General features: G+C 44.0%; 1 protein-coding gene across 1 annotated transcript in view; it reads left to right on the forward strand.

Moving 5' to 3' along the window:
* The window catches only part of DGKG (diacylglycerol kinase gamma), a 118,505-nt gene that overhangs the window by 28,896 nt on the left and 68,462 nt on the right, over positions 1-21,147 (forward strand). Inside the window, 5 exon segments of the mRNA XM_083443225.1 lie at positions 2,832-2,908; positions 10,587-10,607; positions 14,292-14,457; positions 15,660-15,722; positions 18,112-18,369. Of these exon segments, the coding sequence (XP_083299351.1) occupies positions 2,832-2,908; positions 10,587-10,607; positions 14,292-14,457; positions 15,660-15,722; positions 18,112-18,369 (585 nt within the window).

Here is a 21,147-nt window from a genome sequence, read left to right on the forward strand (position 1 = left end):
GCTTGGGGTGAAGTGGTCCAATGATACAAATGTTGCATCCATGTCTCAACACATGAACGCAGCACTTGCCAAGTATGAATCTGTACAGCTATTGACCTATGGGAAAAATGCAGCTCAGTCAGGTGCCTGCCCTGGTGTCTGCTGGGCTAAGTCTGCAGGGCTTTTCTTCTGTTCTTATAATGTGAATGACCACATGGCCCTCATCGGTTGAAGTGGGAGAAGAGAGAACACCTAGAGAACAGATCAAGGGGCAGCTCCACATCCAAACGGGCTGGCAGTGCAATTTGTGGGGGAAGGAGGAATGTTAGTCTCAGTACGGACTAGTCAAAGTCTAAGTCAATGGGGCCAGCACTAAAGAGGCAGCCCTTCAGTGTGTCCACACATACAACAATCTTCTCTGTTTGTGGTTGGTGGATATGCTTCCACATTGGAAGGCTGGGGAATAAGGATGCACAGAACAATTTCTTCCCACTGACCTTATTGCTCCAAATGTAATCCTTCTGAGACTCTAGCCCAAACACTGTGATATTCATGACCACTTTAAGAGATGGGATCTTGAGCGTTTGATATGAGCAGTCCCCTTAGTTTATTTTTAGTAGCCTTTTTTAGGCATCTGAAAGCAGATTCCCTTCTTTTAAGCATTTTCCTCTGGTATTTCAGTCGATGTTGATCCTCTGGGGCTGACTTCCTAATCCAGGGCAGCTGAGCTGTGAGCCTGCTGGGATGTCTCACCTCCTGGAGCTCTGAGACCCCAGGAAGGGAGATTAAAAAAAGAAACTGGCTTCCATCACGACTTCTTACGAAAGAACCCTTCTCAAATATTTTAGTGGCAGAAATAATGGATGATAGCGATCACAACCTGCTAAATTAATGCTGTTCTTTGCACCGGGAGAGCATGGGGAGCTAAGCTGCTTTCAAGTCACATCACTCAGTGGTTCAGACAGGAAGTGCGACAGTGAAAATGCTTCTATCCCATGACAGATGCAAGTTTCCAATCACTGAAGGAGGAAAATCCAACATCCCAGGGAACAGTTAATTTTTGCCCACAAGTTTTGAAATGGATGGAAAGGGCATTTAGGCTGCAAACACGCCATACATTTATATCACATCTCCCCACCCTTGAGAATTCTGAGAGCTCCGCTTTGTTATGGATGCTGGGAATTCTAGTTCTGTGAAAGATAAATTACAGACCCCGGGAGGGAGATGTGCTTTAAATAGGCTTAAAATGTATGGGGGGGGGGGATGTGTGCTGTTTGTTTGTTTTTTTAAAAAAATTATTAAAGATTTCTTAGATTACAAAAATACTTGCATCGTCTCTTTTTTCAAGTTGTGTTTTCTACAGATCAGTTTCATTTGTTGTGAGACATTAGTATTAGATTAGGAAGAAAAGAGGGGAAAGAAGGGCAGGGGAATTAGGAAACACTGGCCTGCGAGTGCTCCAATTGGAGAACAGCCTTTACCAAAGGTGTCATGGACTTTGAAGACGCTCAAACTCAGGATGAAAGGGAGACAAGTGCTAAGAGGAAGGCACATTTGGCAAACCCTCACCTTCATCACCTCCCGCCCCGAAACCTATGTCCCCACTGTGGAAGGATGCGTGGAGCCAGAATTGGCCTCCACAGTCACTTACAGACTCACTGTTCAGACCGTGTTCATGAAAGAGAAAGTTACTCAGCTATGAGTGATTGCCAAAGAAGAAAGAAGAAGAGTAGCAATAGCGGTGAGGAGTGGTGGTGGTGAGGAAATGGTGTCCCGAACAGGGCCTTGTGTGCTGCAGATCCGCTGCTGCGTGGATGGCACTATCTTGGGAAAGATTAACCCACCCTAAAGCAGCTGCTCTGAGACCCTTAGTCTCATGTTTATTTTCCTGTATGTGTATATATTCCCCTGGTACACCTTAGGCTAGACGGCTGTTGGGAATGGAGTGTGGAAGAAGCCATGCCTAATAAGAACCCTACCAGAGGGCTCTCATTAAGCATCCACCTAACCAGGTTACCTGCGTAAAGCCTGCAAGACTATCTTGGCTGTGAGTCCTAGTGCTCCCTGCCTTGCAGGCCTTTTCCCATCTGGCCTGGGAGGGTGGGGCCCTGACTGACTCCAGCTACAAAAGCTGAAGCTGCTGAAGAGGACAGAGACCATCTTGGCTGTGATGTGTGCATGTGTTGCAGTAGCAGTCAGCATCTGAGAAGATGAAGGAGAGGACAGAGGGTGAAGAAAGCTGTGAGTGGAAGGAGACCCTTTTCTCAACCTTTGGGACCTCCTGGGAAATTCAGCAAACCTGCTGTACCTGGAATTTGATGTGGATACTGCAGCTGAGTGGGACATAGTACCATCCACCTTGGGCCTGTCCATAAAAAAGCAAGTCTGAAGTGAGAGAGATTAGGGTGATGCCTGCTGTTTCCAAGAACTCTTCTTGTTGTGAGACTTTTGTGGGAGAGCTGAGAGTTTGTTTGGGCCCTGGTTGAGAATCCAGAGGCTGAGGTGGTGTGTGTTCCCTACACAATGCTAGGGTCAAATATTTGACATTGCAACTCTAATATAGCTTCTGCTTCAAAGGAAACATCTGGGGTGTTGTAAATATAATGTTTAAGGTGCTCTACTCATTGCAGGTTCATTAATAATTTCACAATAAAGCAGGATGGATTTTCATGAAATTTTAGAGCCCGCCATGACTTTTACAACATCATTTTGCCCAAGGTGTTGGCATGGTCATATATAATCATTCCTAAGTTTGGCAAGCTGAAATGACCTTTTGAAGAAACAGATGACTTCGTCAGACTTCTATGTAATTAATATTATTCATGGTATTGGCATTAACTTTCTCCTTCTAGATTCCACAAAGAAACTGAAAGATGTTTTGGAAGAGTTCCATGGAGATGGTGTCCTAGCAAAATATAATCCAGAACAGGTAAGAAAGCTTGCTGTAAATGTATTCCTAAATTCTATATTGAATCAACACCAGTAGTCTTGTTGGTCCATTTGAACAAAATGCACACCTTCGGTTAAATAATGCCATTTGTTAGGATCAACCACGTGACATTTTGAGCAATGCACAACTCCTTCTCAGGCAAGGTGTTTAAAAAGGCTGGTGTTGATTTACTGTTATTAATAGTATACTATATTATTTTATATATTATTTCTCTCTCTCTCTCTCTCTCTCTCCTTTTCTTTGTTAAATTTGTAAATAAAAAAGTAATTGGAAAAAATAAAGGTGCAAATATATTATTTATCACATCACCGTTTCCAGAAGGGTAGTCATGTTTCTTTCTATTGGTTTTGCATTTCATTTTCCTCTGAGATCATTCTTCTACATTCCCCATATGCATATATATATTCTTGCCAATTCAGGATTATACTTCATGCCTCTGATAAAATGGACTGTGAGCTTATGCCATAATAAATGTCTCATTGCACTTAGGGCAGTCATTGCCTGTACCTACTTCCCAGCAGCCCTAGGTGCAACCGGAAGCCTGCATAGAATGTAACTGAGCTTCATTGACTGTCTCCTTCCACATTCTGTTTTGAGACCGTGACCAGATGCAGATTGCATCGCTTCACCGAGGGCTAGCCTTTTCCGCATTCATCCATCCCTTACTCTGTTTACTGTCTAGCCCAATGAAGAACTCTGGAAAACTCAAATGCTCGTGGCATTTTGGTTGATGTAATAAAGGCATTGTCCTAAATATGGATTTTTTGAAGATCTGAAGATGCATTCTGATAGTGTAAAAAGAGAAATGGAATAACAGTAACTGAGAGTTGCCTGTATCATCAGTTTCTAAGAATTTGCAATTTCATTGTTTATGAACAAAGGTACTAGCATGAATGAATATAGCTGCACATAAGTATAATGATTTTCTAATCTGAAATTAGAATTCTCTAACTTGGGGGCGGGGAGCATAAAGTATGCACACTTGTGTGTTTCATTGGCTTAAAGTGGGTAATATTACTACTTCCCCTTTTCCCCCTCTTAAAACTAACTTTGAACAAGTTGAGCAGAAAACATTTTCAGTCCTCACTGCATTTGCCCCCATGTTGAAAGTGTTGTTCCTCAGATTCTCTGGGGGTGATTCCTCCGTATTTTAAGGAGAAATTAGGATAGTGCCTTTTCATATATATATATATATATATATATATATATATATATGCTTTCGTAGATTTTCACGGGTACAGGAATGCAGGTTTTGGTGTCCTCGGGTGTCTTCCCGTGTAAAAGTTGGGGTGTCTAGGCGACGTTTCGACGAGGTCTCACTCGTCATCTTCAGGCTGGTGCTTTCGGCTTCTTGTTACTGGAACAGAGCAGGATCTCAGTGTTTGAGTTCCTATAAATACTGTTGAGGAGGTGTGGTGTATAGCCTCCAATGTTCTGGGCAGAGAGGAGGTTCCCAGGCTAGTGTGCCTTTTCTTCTTTTGTTCCTTAATTACTTGAGGGATATCTTGAGTGATTTCTTGAGTGATTTCCTGAATCCCACTTAGGTGGGTCATTAGGTGTGGATTAGTTGCTAAAGCCTTCGTGTCTTGAACTCTTGAACTTTGTGAAGAGTTTTTCTGAGAAGATGGCTGTACTGCACTTGGTTGTGCTCTGGCTTGGCTTCGTGTATAGGGGCGAGCTGTGGTTTTGTGGCCTGTGCCAGCCAGATCTGTGTAGGGATTGCAGGGGGGTGCAGCATCCGGAGGTGCCACCCTGGTTTGGCTACTGGATGGTGTCTGTAATTTATCTGTGGAGAGGGTCTGGGTTTGGGTCTGGTGTGGTTGATTGGTGATGGCGTTCTGTGTGCCTCTGGATCTGGTGTCAGATTTTGTGGGGAGGGCTAATTTCCAGATGTCTGGCAAGCGGGATGTGTCGTCACGCTTGTTCATGTTGTGAGGGTGTTTCTCTATCTCGATGGCTTCCATGATTATTCTCTTGTGGTGATGTTCCATGTTAAAGAGCAATTTGGAATCTGCAAAATTAATTTCGTGTCCTGTTTCTTTCATGTGTTGGAAAAGAGAGGAAGTTTTTTCTTCTTTTTTGACGGCATTCTTGTGTTCTGCGATCCGTGCATTTATTCGTCTGTTTGTTTGTCCAATGTACGTGGCTGGGCAGACTTTGCAGGGTATTTCATAGACCCCTTGGTTTTCCAACTGAATTTTATCCTTGGGGTTTCTGAGGATATTGGCTATTTTTTGGTTGGTGCAAAAGGCTGTTTTGATATTGTGTTTATGGAGGATTTTGCTAATTTTATCTGTAGTGCCCTTGATATAAGGAATGAGGGCTATGCCATTGTTTTCTTCTGTGTCTTGGTTTTTGGGGGGTGTTTCTTTTTGGATTAGCTTCGTAACCCTGTTTTGCTGGTATCCATTGGCAATTAACACATTTGAGAGATTCTGTAACTCAGTTGTCAAGTGGTCTTCGTCAGCCAGGCGTTTGGTTCTGGAGATGAGAGTCTTGGCTACGGAGTTTATTTGTGCAGGGTGGTGGTGTGATTGTGCATGTAAGTAGCGGTTGGTGTGTGTTTTTTTCCGGTAGATAGTGTGTCCTAGGGAGCCATCAGGTTTTTTGTAGATTAGGACGTCAAGGAAGGGAAGTTGGTTGTTGGCTTCTATTTCCATAGTGAATTGTATTTTGGGGTGTAGGCTGTTGAGATGTGTGAGGAAGCTATCCAGTTTTTCCTTCCCGTGTGGCCAAATTACAAAGGTGTCGTCAACATATCTGAGCCAAAGTTTGGGTTTGTGTTCTGACTTGTCTAAAGCATTGGTTTCAAAGTGTTCCATGTACAGGTTAGCGATGACCGGTGAGAGGGGTGATCCCATAGGTGCTCCTTCTATCTGTTTGTATCTTTGTCCATTGTGGATGAAGTACGTGTTGGTTAGGCAGTGGTTGGTCAGGTCCAAGATGTATTCGGGGGGATTGTATTTGTTTTGAATGGCTGTCAAGGCTTCATTAATGGGCACTTGTGTGAAGAGAGATACAACATCGAAGCTCACAAGTAGGTCATTGGGTTGTAGGTTTTGCTTCTTTATTGTTTCTATGAACTGGAAGGAGTTTGGAACGTGTGAAGAGTGTCATCGCTAACGTGTACATGGAACACTTTGAAACCAATGCTTTAGACAAGTCAGAACACAAACCCAAACTTTGGCTCAGATATGTTGACGACACCTTTGTAATTTGGCCACACGGGAAGGAAAAACTGGATAGCTTCCTCACACATCTCAACAGCCTACACCCCAAAATACAATTCACTATGGAAATAGAAGCCAACAACCAACTTCCCTTCCTTGACGTCCTAATCTACAAAAAACCTGATGGCTCCCTAGGACACACTATCTACCGGAAAAAAACACACACCAACCGCTACTTACATGCACAATCACACCACCACCCTGCACAAATAAACTCCGTAGCCAAGACTCTCATCTCCAGAACCAAACGCCTGGCTGACGAAGACCACTTGACAACTGAGTTACAGAATCTCTCAAATGTGTTAATTGCCAATGGATACCAGCAAAACAGGGTTACGAAGCTAATCCAAAAAGAAACACCCCCCAAAAACCAAGACACAGAAGAAAACAATGGCATAGCCCTCATTCCTTATATCAAGGGCACTACAGATAAAATTAGCAAAATCCTCCATAAACACAATATCAAAACAGCCTTTTGCACCAACCAAAAAATAGCCAATATCCTCAGAAACCCCAAGGATAAAATTCAGTTGGAAAACCAAGGGGTCTATGAAATACCCTGCAAAGTCTGCCCAGCCACGTACATTGGACAAACAAACAGACGAATAAATGCACGGATCGCAGAACACAAGAATGCCGTCAAAAAAGAAGAAAAAACTTCCTCTCTTTTCCAACACATGAAAGAAACAGGACACGAAATTAATTTTGCAGATTCCAAATTGCTCTTTAACATGGAACATCACCACAAGAGAATAATCATGGAAGCCATCGAGATAGAGAAACACCCTCACAACATGAACAAGCGTGACGACACATCCCGCTTGCCAGACATCTGGAAATTAGCCCTCCCCACAAAATCTGACACCAGATCCAGAGGCACACAGAACGCCATCACCAATCAACCACACCAGACCCAAACCCAGACCCTCTCCACAGATAAATTACAGACACCATCCAGTAGCCAAACCAGGGTGGCACCTCCGGATGCTGCACCCCCCTGCAATCCCTACACAGATCTGGCTGGCACAGGCCACAAAACCACAGCTCGCCCCTATACACGAAGCCAAGCCAGAGCACAACCAAGTGCAGTACAGCCATCTTCTCAGAAAAACTCTTCACAAAGTTCAAGAGTTCAAGACACGAAGGCTTTAGCAACTAATCCACACCTAATGACCCACCTAAGTGGGATTCAGGAAATCACTCAAGAAATCACTCAAGATATCCCTCAAGTAATTAAGGAACAAAAGAAGAAAAGGCACACTAGCCTGGGAACCTCCTCTCTGCCCAGAACATTGGAGGCTATACACCACACCTCCTCAACAGTATTTATAGGAACTCAAACACTGAGATCCTGCTCTGTTCCAGTAACAAGAAGCCGAAAGCACCAGCCTGAAGATGACGAGTGAGACCTCGTCGAAACGTCGCCTAGACACCCCAACTTTTACACGGGAAGACACCCGAGGACACCAAAACCTGCATATATATATATATATATATATATATTTAGAGAGGTGGGGAAAGGTTTCCAAAGAGCAACAGATCTGAAGGCCTATGTTCTCTCTCCTAGGAAAAGCAGATTAGTAAGAACACTAAAAGTGGGTTGTCCCCACTTCCACGCTAAGCGAAGGAAATAGCTGCGGTGCTATTCAAGAAGAACACAAAAGGCTCCAAAACCTTAGAATATCAAATGAAATTAAATAAGAAACGGGCACAAAGAGCTTGTGAGGGAATTCTTGACACGCAAAGTAATTACGAGGACAAGCCAACAAAAGAAATGGCAGGAATTGCAATTGTGCTCCCTCTTAGGAAGAGTGCTTGCTAGGCACTTAGGAGGGAACAGGGCAAGTGCTGTGTTGTGGGTGGCCGTAAGTGGGCCGCACCGCTTTCTACTGAGAGCACATTGCTGTGGTTTGTGCCCCACGGCAGGAGATATTACTGTGATTATTTCCATTGCACAAAGCAGCCAATGTAGGTATAATTCATTATTACCCGCTCTGAGAAATTACTGCATTTGCCATTGGGTTTAATGACTAATTGCCTTTTAAAACTGCTTTAAAGAACAGAGTTGCTTTCCAGCAGAGGCTGCGGAGGAAGCTGCCCATAAAGGAGCAGGTGGGGGGGGGGTATTTTCCTACAGTCCTTTTGTGCCGTTTAGCTTTTATTTGTTTAATGGTACTCCTACTACTTTATCCCTGCATTTGGAGAGGGGGTTGTTGCGATAACCCCCTGCTCCAAATTATACCACTGCAGCCACCCCACTTCCTACCTGACTTGGGAAAAGCCAGAGTGGAATTGCTATTTCCTGCTCTTTGAGGGGATATCCTGTCATTTCCTCAGACAGCCGCTTGCCTGTAGCGATGGCAACGTAGCAATCGCTGTGAGCAGAAATCAAGGATCTGTACAGATGTGTCTGGAAGCAGGAGTGGGCGGGAGCTTTTCGGCTCTAACAGTGAACCTGCCTCCTCCTCGCCTCTCAACCGTACGTCCTCTAATGACACGTATAACAGCTTCCAGATAAACTTCTTAAGTACCTTTAAACCGTTTGCTCCTCCCTTTCTCCCACATTTCAGGTGGGCTGTCCACTTTTTTTTTCCTTTAAAGAACCTTAAATGTTGATGTGCTCAGGTCTGGCACTATGCTTCCAAAATAAAATAAAATTCTACCAGGTTTGTATTTATTGGTCAGTGTTCCACCCAAAGGCCTTTGAGATGACTTAGAAGATAAAAAAGTTTAAAAACCAAGCAACAGAGCAGCCTACTATTACAAGTATAACTACATAGGAGCTAGAATACTAAAAGCAAATCACTCGATGACAAAAGGCCAAGCGGAATATAGACTAACCCACCTGACTGGATGCCTGCACTCTAACCTTCTTTTAGAGCAAGTCTAGAGATGAGAAGAAAAGTAGGCATGACTCGTGTGTGGTTGCCATTCCCTTTCTCTCCATCTGAGTCAGCCTGCCTGAGAGGGGTCAGGAAGGAGAGTCTAAGGCAGGGGCGGCCAATATGATACTTTCCAGATGTTGAGGACTACAGCTCCCTAAACGGCCTCGGCCCAGTATACCTGAAGGAGTGTCTCCATCCCCATCATTCAGCCCGGACACTGAGGTCCAGCTCCGAGGGCCTTCTGGCGGTTCCCTCACTGCAAGAAGTGAAGCTACAGGGAACCAGGCAGAGGGCCTTCTCGGTAGTGGCACCCACCCTGTGGAACGCCCTCCCATCAGATGTAAAGGAAATAAACAACTATCTAACTTTTAGAAGACATATGACGGCAACCCTGTTTAGGGAAGTTTTTAATGTTTGATGTTTTATCATGTTTTTAATATTCTGTTGGGAGCCACCCAGAGTGGATGGGAAAACCCAGCCAAATGGGCGGGGTATAAATAATAAAGAAATTATTATTATTATTATTAGCCCTCCCATAACCAATGGGATAGCTGTGGTGAGTGGCGTTGTCATCCCAAGCATCTCGTTGTCTGTCCTTGGTCTTAGGGTTCAGTAGGGTGTGGGATATACACACCCTACACAATAGCTGCAGATTTGTATTGAGTATTTCATCTAGCCATAAGAACATAAGGGGTGCTCTGCTGGATCAGACCGAAGGCTCATATAGTCTACAGTGGCCAATCAGATGCCTGTTAGAAGCCCCCAATTCAGCAACATTCTAGCAACCATCATGATTAAAAGCATAGGCGTTGTATCCCATATTGAAGGTAACATTACCAAGAATGCACTTTTTCAGTATCTGCAGCATCTGTTATTGCACTGTGTAGAATTGGATCCAGAGGGATTTAAACCATAAAGTTCTGGTCTGTTAAGTTCCCTTAGGCTGCAGTCCTCAAGATGCTTTGCTGAAAATGAGCCCCTCTGAACACAATGGAACATCTTTCTGAGTAAACACACAAGATTACGTTGTAAATGACCTTGGGCATTGTGTTCACTTAGCCCAACCAACCTCACAGGATTGTTGTGAGAATAAAATGCTAACTTTGTGATAACCACCCTGTACTTCTTGGAGGAAGTTCCAGATACAAGGACAAGAAATAAAAATAATAAATAAACGAAGCAATCTTTCATTTAATCCTTTAAATAGTTCTTGCAAAAACCCTGCCTGTTCTCTTACGTCAAAAATTTACATTTCAGGGGAAAGATTTTCACAAGCCTTTTCTCTAGCATGTACGGTAAACAGTTCCATCTACTGGGAAATTTTGACAAGGGCATGCTTTTAAAATGCAAAGTTTTTTAAAATTACGGATTTCCCCCAAGTGTGTTCTGAAATAGTACAGTCGTGGGAAGGACTGTAGCACGTACCATCCTGAAAGTTTGGTTTGCCTTTGCCCAGCAGAATAGCTGTTTCTGTTCCTCCTGCTCTTCGGTCCTTCTTCACTGAACTTTGCTTTGTCTTTTTTCCGCTCTTCCTTTCCTCAGAAACAAGACACTCTGAACCAAGTAAGACTTGCTTTCCATACTCTAGCTATCACATGTGGTGTTTACATGTTGCCTTGCATGTTTGCTTCTGCTTAAACTGACCCCCCCCCCCCAAAAAAATAGGATCAAAGTTATGACTTGCAGTTTCAATCAGTATTCTACAAAAATCAGAAAACCTCAGTGCCTCTTCTGTATCTTTAGGGAGTCAGTGTTGAGAGTACTTAAACATACAGAAAAATGTCAGAATAGTGAACCAATGTCCTAATTCTCACAACCTAATTCTCATCCTCTGAGCCTCATCTAGTCCAACCCTCTGCAATGCAGGAATCCTGCCCACAGCCATCCCTGTGTGGCCTTGAACCACCTACCTTCTGCTTAGCAGCCGGACCCATTGACCCATTGTGCCACAGGAAGGGCAGCTTGTGCTGAGCATGCCATCCTCTGCTGCAGTGTAAACTCCTGGGACTCAACTATACAGCTGCAAATAAAGGTTTAAAGTGTGTTTTAAGTGCAATATACAATGTGGCACTAAGATGGCGAGCCTTATGGGAAATTCCATATATTTTTTAAAACACTTAAAAAGAAGAAGCATTTTCAGAAAGTTTTTTTTAATATGCTTGTAGATTCCACCCTGAAGAGCTTTAGCTGCATTTCCTATTTAGGTGTCGCTGCTGCCACCCCACATAAGCTTATAGTCCAGTATGCGCCTCTGCTTTCAATGTGTGTGAAAAGTGCACCTCTGCCTTTTCTTGTGTGGCATGTTCTCCTGCGCCTCTGCTTCGGGGGGTGGAGAGAGAGCTTTCTATTTTTATATTAGCGCTATATGTCATTTTGCAGTTCCACTGTATACTTTTAGATTAGCCTTCTCCTACCGGGGCTACAATTCCCATCAGCCCTGGCATCATGAGGCTGATGGGACTTCTAGTTGCATCTGGAAGGCACCAGGCCGGGGAAGGCTGCTTTAGATATATCTGTTATATATCTGTTATGTGAAAAGCTTCAAACAGAGCTCAGTGCATTCCTGCTGCATATAATGTGCCGCTGTGTGTGTTTACAATCTGATCTGTTTCTATCTCTGGTGTGTTGTGGTAGTTAGGATTGCACAGGGCCCAAGATGTGGGGGAGAGGATACATTTTATGAGCATCCAGACATCCAGGGGGCCCTATCCCTAACCTTGCAAGCCTAGTTGATGGGGTGGGGAAGGCGGAACTGTACTTTATAGTGAGGTAGGAGAGCTGAAAATAATACTGCCAATATATTTCACATCTGGCAACCAATTCACCCCTTTGGTTTCAGATAGTACATGGGTAGATGAATCTTAAAAGCCTGGGACACAAATTTTCAAAGCCCTCTAATGTGTTGTATATTTTGCTCTAGGAGACTTAGTTTGGTCAGAATACACTTCCAGAGTTAACGCTAAATACATTACTTCTGGTAAATGAGTCACCACAAAAAAAATTGTGTTCCAGGCTTTTTAGGCTTGTCTACTCATGTACTAAGGGATGCGGGTGGCGCTGTGGGTTAAACCACAGAGCCTAGGACTTGCCGATCAGAAGGTCGGCAGTTCGAATCCATGTGACAGGGTGCACTCCTGTTGCTCGGTCCCTGCTGCTGCCAACCTAGCAGTTCGAAAGCACGTCAAAGGGCAAGTAGATAAATAGGTACCGCTCCGGCGGGAAGGTAAACAGCTTTTCTGTGCACTGCTCTGGTTCTCCAAAAGCAGCTTAGTCATGCTGGCCACATGACCTGGAAGCTGTACGCTGGCTCCCTCGGCCAATAAAGCAAGATGAGTGCCGCAACCCCAGAGTCGGTCACGACTGGATCTAATGGACAGGGGTCGCTTTACCTTTACTCATGTACTATCTGAAAGCAAAGGGGTGCACTGGTTGCCAGATGTGAATTGTTTTCCAGCTCTCCGATCCCACTTTGATGTTTGAGGATAGTTGTAAATGCATATTTCCTTGTATCTATGTACCTATTATCCATATCTTGTGATATTTGCTGGAGCTATTCAGAAATAACGTTAGAACAGAATAAGCAATATTTTGAACAGTGAGTTGCTGGCCAAGGTTCTTCTCTAGAATAGTGTGTGTGTGCGTATGCAGTTAAAATTTCTTGTTTGAGAAAAAGAGATTCGTGCTTCCTTATATGGCATGCTCCCTCAAGAACTACCAGTCCCAGAGTTCCTGGTGCATGGGAAGGAGGGAGTACAGCTGGTGGGAGGAACAAAGCACTATAATAGGGATACTGATCCCAGGGGCAGCAGGAGCCAGTGCTGCTGGCAGGATTTACTGGCTCAACTATATTTGTGACTAAATGCCACCCAGCAACTTCGTCTATCAAGTTCCAACTTGCAGGTTAAATTGACTTTAGGAAGTTAATCCATGATTTTTCAATGAAAAGAGCCAGAAATATAAAGCTTTAACTTGAACTAGTTTATTTATAAAATGTTTTCATCCATTGGAATCAAAATATATCAAGAGGATAATACCGTTATCAGGACCAACCCAAAAGATACAAAATAATCAGAAACTTTCAGGACTGTTCATCAGGCTTGACATTATGTTTAACAAAAATAGCAAAAAGGGGAGTGGGATTGGAGGGCATGTTTCAGAAACAAGGTGCAATTTCAGAAATGCAGAAAATGTAATTTAATAATTATTACAGTAACTTATCTTTCATGACTCATGAGATTGTATAGGACAGGTACGTGATGGGGGAAGGAGGGGGGAGGTGTTACAAGTTTTTATCAGGTCACCAAAAATTATTCTTGGGCCCTGGTTTCAGAAATGAATTCCTGCTGTGCAGTCTGTGGCTATTTCTCATATTAGGCCTTGGGATATAAATGAGACTTATCTCTGTCTAACAATATTTTTGCCAGAGTTCTGAAAGCTGAGTGCTGCAACGGCAAAATGTGCACTGCAAGCTGGTCTCCATGATGCATCTGTCACAACAAATATATTTTATTTTGCCTTACTTGCTTTGCCAGGGTTCTGGAGCCCATCATTGCTGCTGCCCCTCCCATGCTTGCTTTGAACCTTCATTAGATTTAATAGTACGTCATGGATCTGGAAGAATCCATCTGCCATCCCTCAAGGGATGATGGGCTGTTCCTGGTGTGAGGGGGAGACAACTCTCAGATTTGTGTTTGGCTGTTTTTGAGCAATGCCATTCAAGCCCTGCTCTGTAGCTTAAAGTTGCCAAATCTACTCTAACTGCATATGTCCATTTATTTAAATATCTGAATTGCAAATGTTAAACCACCTGTGGACCAATGCTGAAGATAAGCTAAAATGAGCACTCTAGACTTAAACATACCAACTGGTTCATTTTTAAAAAATAGCAAGGGGATAACCTTCTCCTTTCTAAGGTAAATAACCCATGGACCGCAGGAGACTGACATCTCTGACCTAAAAGATTTTCACTCATTTTTCCCTGATGCCATTTTGTGGAGCTCTATTGGACCATATATGTTGTTCCAATGGGATACTGAATGCTACCTGTTCATAGTTTGTTAATCACAGGTCACCATGGTGTATATTGTGTAACATGCATTAGCAACAGCCTGAAAGCTTGGTGGTTGATTTTAATTGTTGCGTTGTCTGGAAGGAATCCTACTTCTGCAGACCGTCCCTTTTTAAAACGAGAAGTTAAACATATCTAAAGGGCTTTTCTGTTTTCCTTTATTCCATTCTTCCCTGAAGCCAATTGACTATGAGGGGTTCCAGCTGTTCATGAGAACATATCTGGAGGTGGATATTCCAGAAGAGCTCTGCCAGCACCTCTTCATGTCCTTCAAACGGAAAATCTGCCAATATTCCCCAGAGAGCCAGCGACAAAGTTCCAGCATTACGCAGCTCAGCAACCTTGGTGAGCAACCTCCATTCTCCTTTGTCTGCTTCACACACCATCACTAGCGCCTGCCATTTGCTGATTTACTGGTCCACTTGTCATTTTTAAAGTTTTTAAGAAGCGTGTTGCATGTTCAGTCGAAACTGAAAATGAAGCTGGGATGTTTTTAGAAGTCGTCTTCTGTGGCAGATTTGTATTTAGAAGGAACAAAGTGAGACTTGCAACAAAATGCAAGTGTGGAGTTCTCTTCCAGTCAGTCTCTTTTATAATACCGTATTTTCCCGTGTATAAGATCGTCTTATACACGGAATTAAATACGGTATATAAATAAATACATGGCGCCATCCATATTATTTCCCCCCAGCCTCCCCTCGCTATTGGCCTCAAAACAAACCCTGATCTGGTACTCCCCCCTAGCAGCCCCCACTCCGGACATTGTCCCTTCCACCCAGTTCCCTCAGTTGCCCCTTGGCTACCCAGACCCCCCCCCCCCCATTCCCCAAACGCACTCACTCAGGCAGCTCTGGCAATCACAGCTCCTCGATCAGCGTTTGCATCTGCCGGCGCTCAATATGGTACATACCGTAAATACTGAGACAAAGTGCACCACACAGGCGGGAAAGCTGGAGCTGCAGCTACAGTGGAGTTACACTGAGCTGACAGGAGCAACCGCCATTACGCAGCTTGCCTCACTGTTTGAGGTTTAAATATACGGTACTAAATATACTGGTGTTTTGAATATTTAATAAAATATTGAAGTTGTTCTGTTTGGTGTTTAAAATATTTATTAATTTTGGGCTCAAAACATAGGGGTCATCTTATACATGGGGGCATCTTATACACGGAAAAATACGGTACTCCGTTTCACCCGTTGTTATCCTTGGTTTCCCATTTCCACCCTCCTCCAACAACCAGTTGGCATTCTGTGGCCACTGAGCCTACTGAGTCCACATTGGATTCCACCTCCTCCAGGCCAGGATTCAGGTTAGGTCATCCACAGCTTGGGTTAAGTTCTGATCCACCCCACCCCCCACTTGTACTTTGCATTATTGGTGAGACATAAGAATATGTGCACACAACCCTTTCTATTCTAACCAAGTATTTATATATTTGCCAAGAAGAAAGTGATGACAGCTGTTTACTACAGACTTGCAATAAACGTTACTGAGTGTACGTTGTTAAAGTGTGTGTTTATTTTTCTGTTTCTCTCGGGCTTTCAGATTCTAAGTCCATTGATACAGGCATCTCTATCCAGACTGAAGTTGCTTGCGCCCCTGTTACAGGTATCTATGATAAGCTCTTTTATGAAACCCCTGCTCCACTTTTTAACAAGGACCTCCATAGCCATAAATGGGCAGAGCGGTATTGTACAGAGATTTATAAGTACAAAAGCCTATCTGGGCTTTTCTAATTTACTTGACTGTTTTCCCACGCTGGCCAACCAGAAACAGGAAACAAATGCAGCAGTCCTCTCCCATTGTTGTCCCCAGCAACTGATATTCAGAGACATGCTGAATTTGAGACTGGAGGTAATATACAGTTATCATGTATGTAGTAGCCACTGATAGCTTGAGTCTCCTTTTAAAGCTGTTCATGTTGATGGCCATCAGCACGTGAAAGTGAACTTCATTGTTTAACCATTAGAAACATATAGAAGGGATCCCCTAAGGCAGCGGTTCTCAACCCGCGGTTCCCCAGATATTGTTGGACTACAACTCCCATCATCCCTGAGCTCTGGTCTTGCTACCTAGGGATGATGGGAGTTGTAGTCCAATAACATCTGGGGACCCACAGGTTGAGAACAGCAGCCCTAAGGTCATCTGATCCAAACTGCTACTAGTGCAGGAAATTCCATCCCTACAAAATAATCTCTGAGAGATAGCCATTCACCATCTGCTTAAAAATCTCTAACACATCAGAGTTTTCCCACCTTCTGATGCAGTCTGTTCCACTGTATCATCAGAAAGTTGTCCTTAGTTTTAAGTCTAAATATTTTTCCTTGAAAATTGAACCTACTGGTTTGGATCTTGTCATCCTTCCTTTTGTCTGTCCTGAATCTCCTGCCTTTATTTGATGTTGCTGGGTTCCTGTACTCTCTTGCTTCCCCCTTTTTTACCTGGGACTACCCACTCTCTCACTCTGGAATTCCCGCACAGTCACATGCAGCAGCTAAGTAAACATAGAAAACAAACATTATTTGAATGCCAAAGCTTTTTACAGCTCTATCTCTCTCAGTATTTCAGTGCGACCTGGCATTTGTAACCATCAGGTCTTGTCAGGAAACTGTTGCTATGCAGAGATGGCTCTTTCAACTCTACAATGCTGATATTACATTGAAGGAGCATCTACCATTCTGGTTATGTACCAAAGACAAAAATATTTTGTGTGTGTGTGTGTGTGTGTGTATATACAGTGCTATTTTTCTAGAAAAAGAGATGCAGAAACTCACCATGAACACCTCCCTTGTTCTCTTATAATGACAATCTGAGAGGTGCCGGAACTGACTTCCAGCAAGTTCCGGCTGAAAAAAAAGCATGCTTCACTTCAAACCCTCTTTTGGCATCTCAGGAAACAGCCCATTCAGCTCAGGGTCTATTTAAATCTGTTTTGTTCCCACCCCATTCACTGTTGGAAAATCAAAATAATGCCTTTTGACAGAAGTGGATGAAATTTGTAGGTGTGGTAACCTATCTGCAGAATTACAAGCAAATATATATACAGAGAACTTTGTGCTGGAGGCCTGTCAGTCACAGTGTTCTCCTCTTCCCACTTCAGTATTTGGTCTGCTTCTTCCATCACCCCATCCTGACATTATGATAAGCTTAGAGACATGACTTTCACCAGATGCTTGTCTGCAGCATTTTTTCATGTCTGGATCACGAGTGTGCCACAAGGGGCTTCATAGGTCCCTGCTGCGACTTGTACCACCTTGTACAGATCCTGCTTCATCACTAAAATCCTCCTGAGGCACCCCACCCTCAGGATTCATCTGCATCCAATGCACACTTCTAAATATAAATCTTTTTATCCTGACAGCATAGTTATTGTAAAAGAGACAACTGGAGCTTGTCCAAACGCATTTTATGAAATACCAAGCTGTGATAAGATTAAGTGTAAGGAGTTCTGTGGAAACAGCAACTTAGGAGCTTCCTAAGAGACAGTCAGTTTCTGTTTTCTTCTCAGGTTCCTCTGATGAAATTAATATTGATAGCTTGCTAGACTTCATAGTTCAGCTATGGCCTTTCCTGACCTACTGAAGGGAAAAATAATTAACTGGCTAAAACCTGATTCTGCTTTAAATGCATAGTGTTGGATGTGATCAAGGTAGGGAGAGTCGTTTCTGTCTGAAAACACTATGAAATGCAGTGACAACACCAGTCCTGTGGTAACAGAGATGGAGATGAGTGTAAGACAGCAGATCAGAGAAGAAATGAGCCTTGTGACTAATTTGAGAGAACTCAGCAGACCAGGCCTAACTTCCTGGGGACTGAGCTGTCACAAGCAGTACATGAGATACTTCTCATGTACTTCTCATGTACTTCTCATGAGATACTTCTCCATCTGCACAGGACACTAAATGACAGCCCTCATCGAATAGGCTCCAAGTTGGAGTGTGCAGAATAACACATTCCATTAAAGAGTTCTGACTTCATGCTGTGTTTGAATTTATAGGGATCAATGGGAAAACTCTCCTAACTGCCACAGGAAGGCACACACCTGAACCCAAAAGCTCCCCGGGAAACCCGGCAGAGCCACAAACAGCATCTCTAAGTCCTGCTCCAACTGCCAATGCCAACGCCCTTGGGAATGCCTCACCTAGCTGGTCCAGGTCATCTTCACAGAAATCCACTGCTGGTACCCCCTCAGCTCAAAACTCCTCAGGGTCCTCCAAGCTCTCCTCAGGTTCTCTGCTTAGCCCACAGTCCCCAGGTGAGTCCCATCTTTGCTCTTCTGTTCCTGAGGCCTTGTATGAACACTGCAATTTCCCTGCCCCAACTCTCTGTAGCTGTGAAGAGAAGCCAGGTCCGCAACATACATTTACATTGCATTTAACACACATCTGAAACACGTGACTATCTCCGAAGAACCCTGGGAACAGTGAATTGTTCAGTGTATGGAAATTGTATTTCTGCAAGGGTTAAACCACAGTTCCCAGGATTTGTGGAGAGGGGGAGCCATGTATTTTAATGGATGTGAGGTGTGTTTTTATGGTGTGGATGTGACTGCAATTGTCACAGGCCAAAGCCACAACTTGGAGTTCTCTGTTCGGTTCTGTCAGCAAAGTCTCGTTAGGAAACCTGAAATGGAAGTTGAACAGAAGCACTTTTGATCTCTGTGAGAGTTTGGGAAGCAAACACATCAGCATCAGGACAAGAAAGTGATTTTTCAAAAAGCAATTCTCTCACTGGGTCAATAACTAACTGTGTTACTTCCAGCATTCTCTCTCCGCAGGCCCAGCCACATCCATCTGCTGCACAGTGGTAGTCAGGGACTCCTGAGAGTTTCCTCTGAGACGCTCTGGGAAGCACATTACTGTTGCCTTTGCAAACATTGGAGTGTATTTGCAACAAGCTAATTTATCTGAGGTGGTGTCACCAGCTGCCTCAGCTCAGCTGCAAAGCCACATTTCTATTTCAAGCACAGTGGATTCTGCAGCATCTTTAGATGTTGCGGCGGGGTGGGAGGAAAGTGTCTTGTTTTGCTGCTGAAATCCTGTCAGCCAGTATCCTTTTTACCATAGCAATAGGAGGCAGGTTGGGCAAGCCACGGAGTGTCTTATTGCCTCCAACCCACTCCTTTATGTCAGGGAAGCATAAGTGGAAGAAGATGCGAATCTCCTCATTTCCTAAGGGCCAGCGCTCACATCAAATGTGCATGTCCGCACTGCCTTATGATTTGCCTGTTGACCAATTTTTAGTTGCTGGTCTTGAGCCAGCTACTTCTTTTTCAGTATTTGGTTGTTTTTCCTAGGTCTTCCTTCTCAGAGGTTATATAGATGAATTTGTATTCTCATACATATATACCTCCTCATACCTTATATACCTTGGCAGTCGTGTTGATTTGGGATGTTATGCAAGAGGTTTACTCATATGAGCACCACTGGCCATGCTGGCAGTGGCTGACAACATTAGGGGAGCACCAGGCTGGGGGAGACCGCTGTGGAGCAGCAGCAGCAACAACAACAAAAGCCAAATTTGCTCCATCATCTACATGTGATGGCTTTCATCTATTTAAAGTTGGCTCGCATTTTAATCATATTAATCATTTCTTTCCCAGGCCAACAGATAAAATACAATGGGATATGAAACCCCATAAAACCACCCTCCAAAAGTAATTTTAAAAGTGCAAGCTGAGTAAAACAAAAACACAGTAAAAATAAATATCCCGCACACATATACACACACAACTTTAACATGACATGCTTAGCATTTCCTCCAAAGGTTAAAAAAGGAGGAGGTGCATTGACACACTTCCTTGGAGTTCATTCCAAAACCTTTACACACTGTTATGAGGTTTTTTTGGGGGGTAGATCCCCCAAATGTGTTATAATTCAGTAGAAGTGATAATTAATCAAGGTTTGATTAAACTTTGCCAGACACTGAAACCCCCTGGATTTAGTTATGCTAACTGGCCAAGACAGCTTGCAGAGCTAGGTGGATGGGTCATATTGTTGTTGTTGTTCAGTCGTTTAGTCGTGTCCGACTCTTCGTGACCCCATGGACCAGAGCACACCAGCCACTCCTGTCTTCCACTGCCTCCCGCAGTTTGGACAAACTCATGCTGGTAGCTTCAAGAACACTATCCAACCATCTCGTCCTCTGTCGTCCCCTTCTCCTTGTGCCCTCCATCTTTCCCAGCATCAGGGTCTTTCCCAGGGAGTCTTCTCTTCTCATGAGGTGGCCACAGTATTGGAGCCTCAGCTTCAGGATCTGGGTCTTTAGCAGGAGAAGGAGTGGTAGAACTGCAAGGGAGCTGAGGATGATAGCCTGGAAGAAAGAGACACAGAGGGTGGCTTTTTGCTGTCTCTGGAATCCAGTGCTGCTCTTAAGGGGGAAGCCAGAACCTCACAGGATGTGAATGCTCTGCAATCCCTCCCTCTAGGCGCAAGTAATATATATGTGCAAATAAAACCATATCTCATAAAGATGCCGTAGTCTGTGCTGTACCTTGTTCCCAAAAGGAAACTCAAACCCTGAATAAGCCCCTGGAATCCTGCACCGCTCATGGAGATTGGGGTGGCATGCAACAATTCATAGAGCTGGAAGGGGAGGAAGCTAAATGGCCTCATTACATTCAGCCACCCACTAGGGAGTGATGAAAGTTTAGTGCAGTGCTATGCGCAGCTTTCCTGAAAGTAAGGAGCAAACTGGAAGGTTTGGGGAGGCTTCCCCCTAGGTGGAAGGATTGCTGTGCTGCACTTCTGCTGTTGCTGCCTCAGTTAGTTTAGACTGCTAGAGATAAAACAGACCTATAAGGAGGCAAGCCCTTCCTGAGGTGCTTGTGCCACTGGTAAAGGTAAAGGGACCCCTGACCAGTGGGTCCAGTCGTAACCGACTCTGGGGCTGCGGCGCTCATCTCACTTTACTGGCCGAGGGAGCCGGTGTACAGCTTCCGGGTCATGTGGCCAGCATGACGAAGCCACTTCTGGTGAACCAGAGCAGCGCACGGAAACGCTGTTTACCTTCCCGCCGGAGCAGTACCTATTTA

This window comes from Podarcis tiliguerta (assembly GCF_965153285.1).
Source record: "Podarcis tiliguerta genome assembly, chromosome: 5".
In the NCBI taxonomy this organism is placed as follows: Eukaryota; Metazoa; Chordata; class Lepidosauria; order Squamata; family Lacertidae; genus Podarcis; species Podarcis tiliguerta.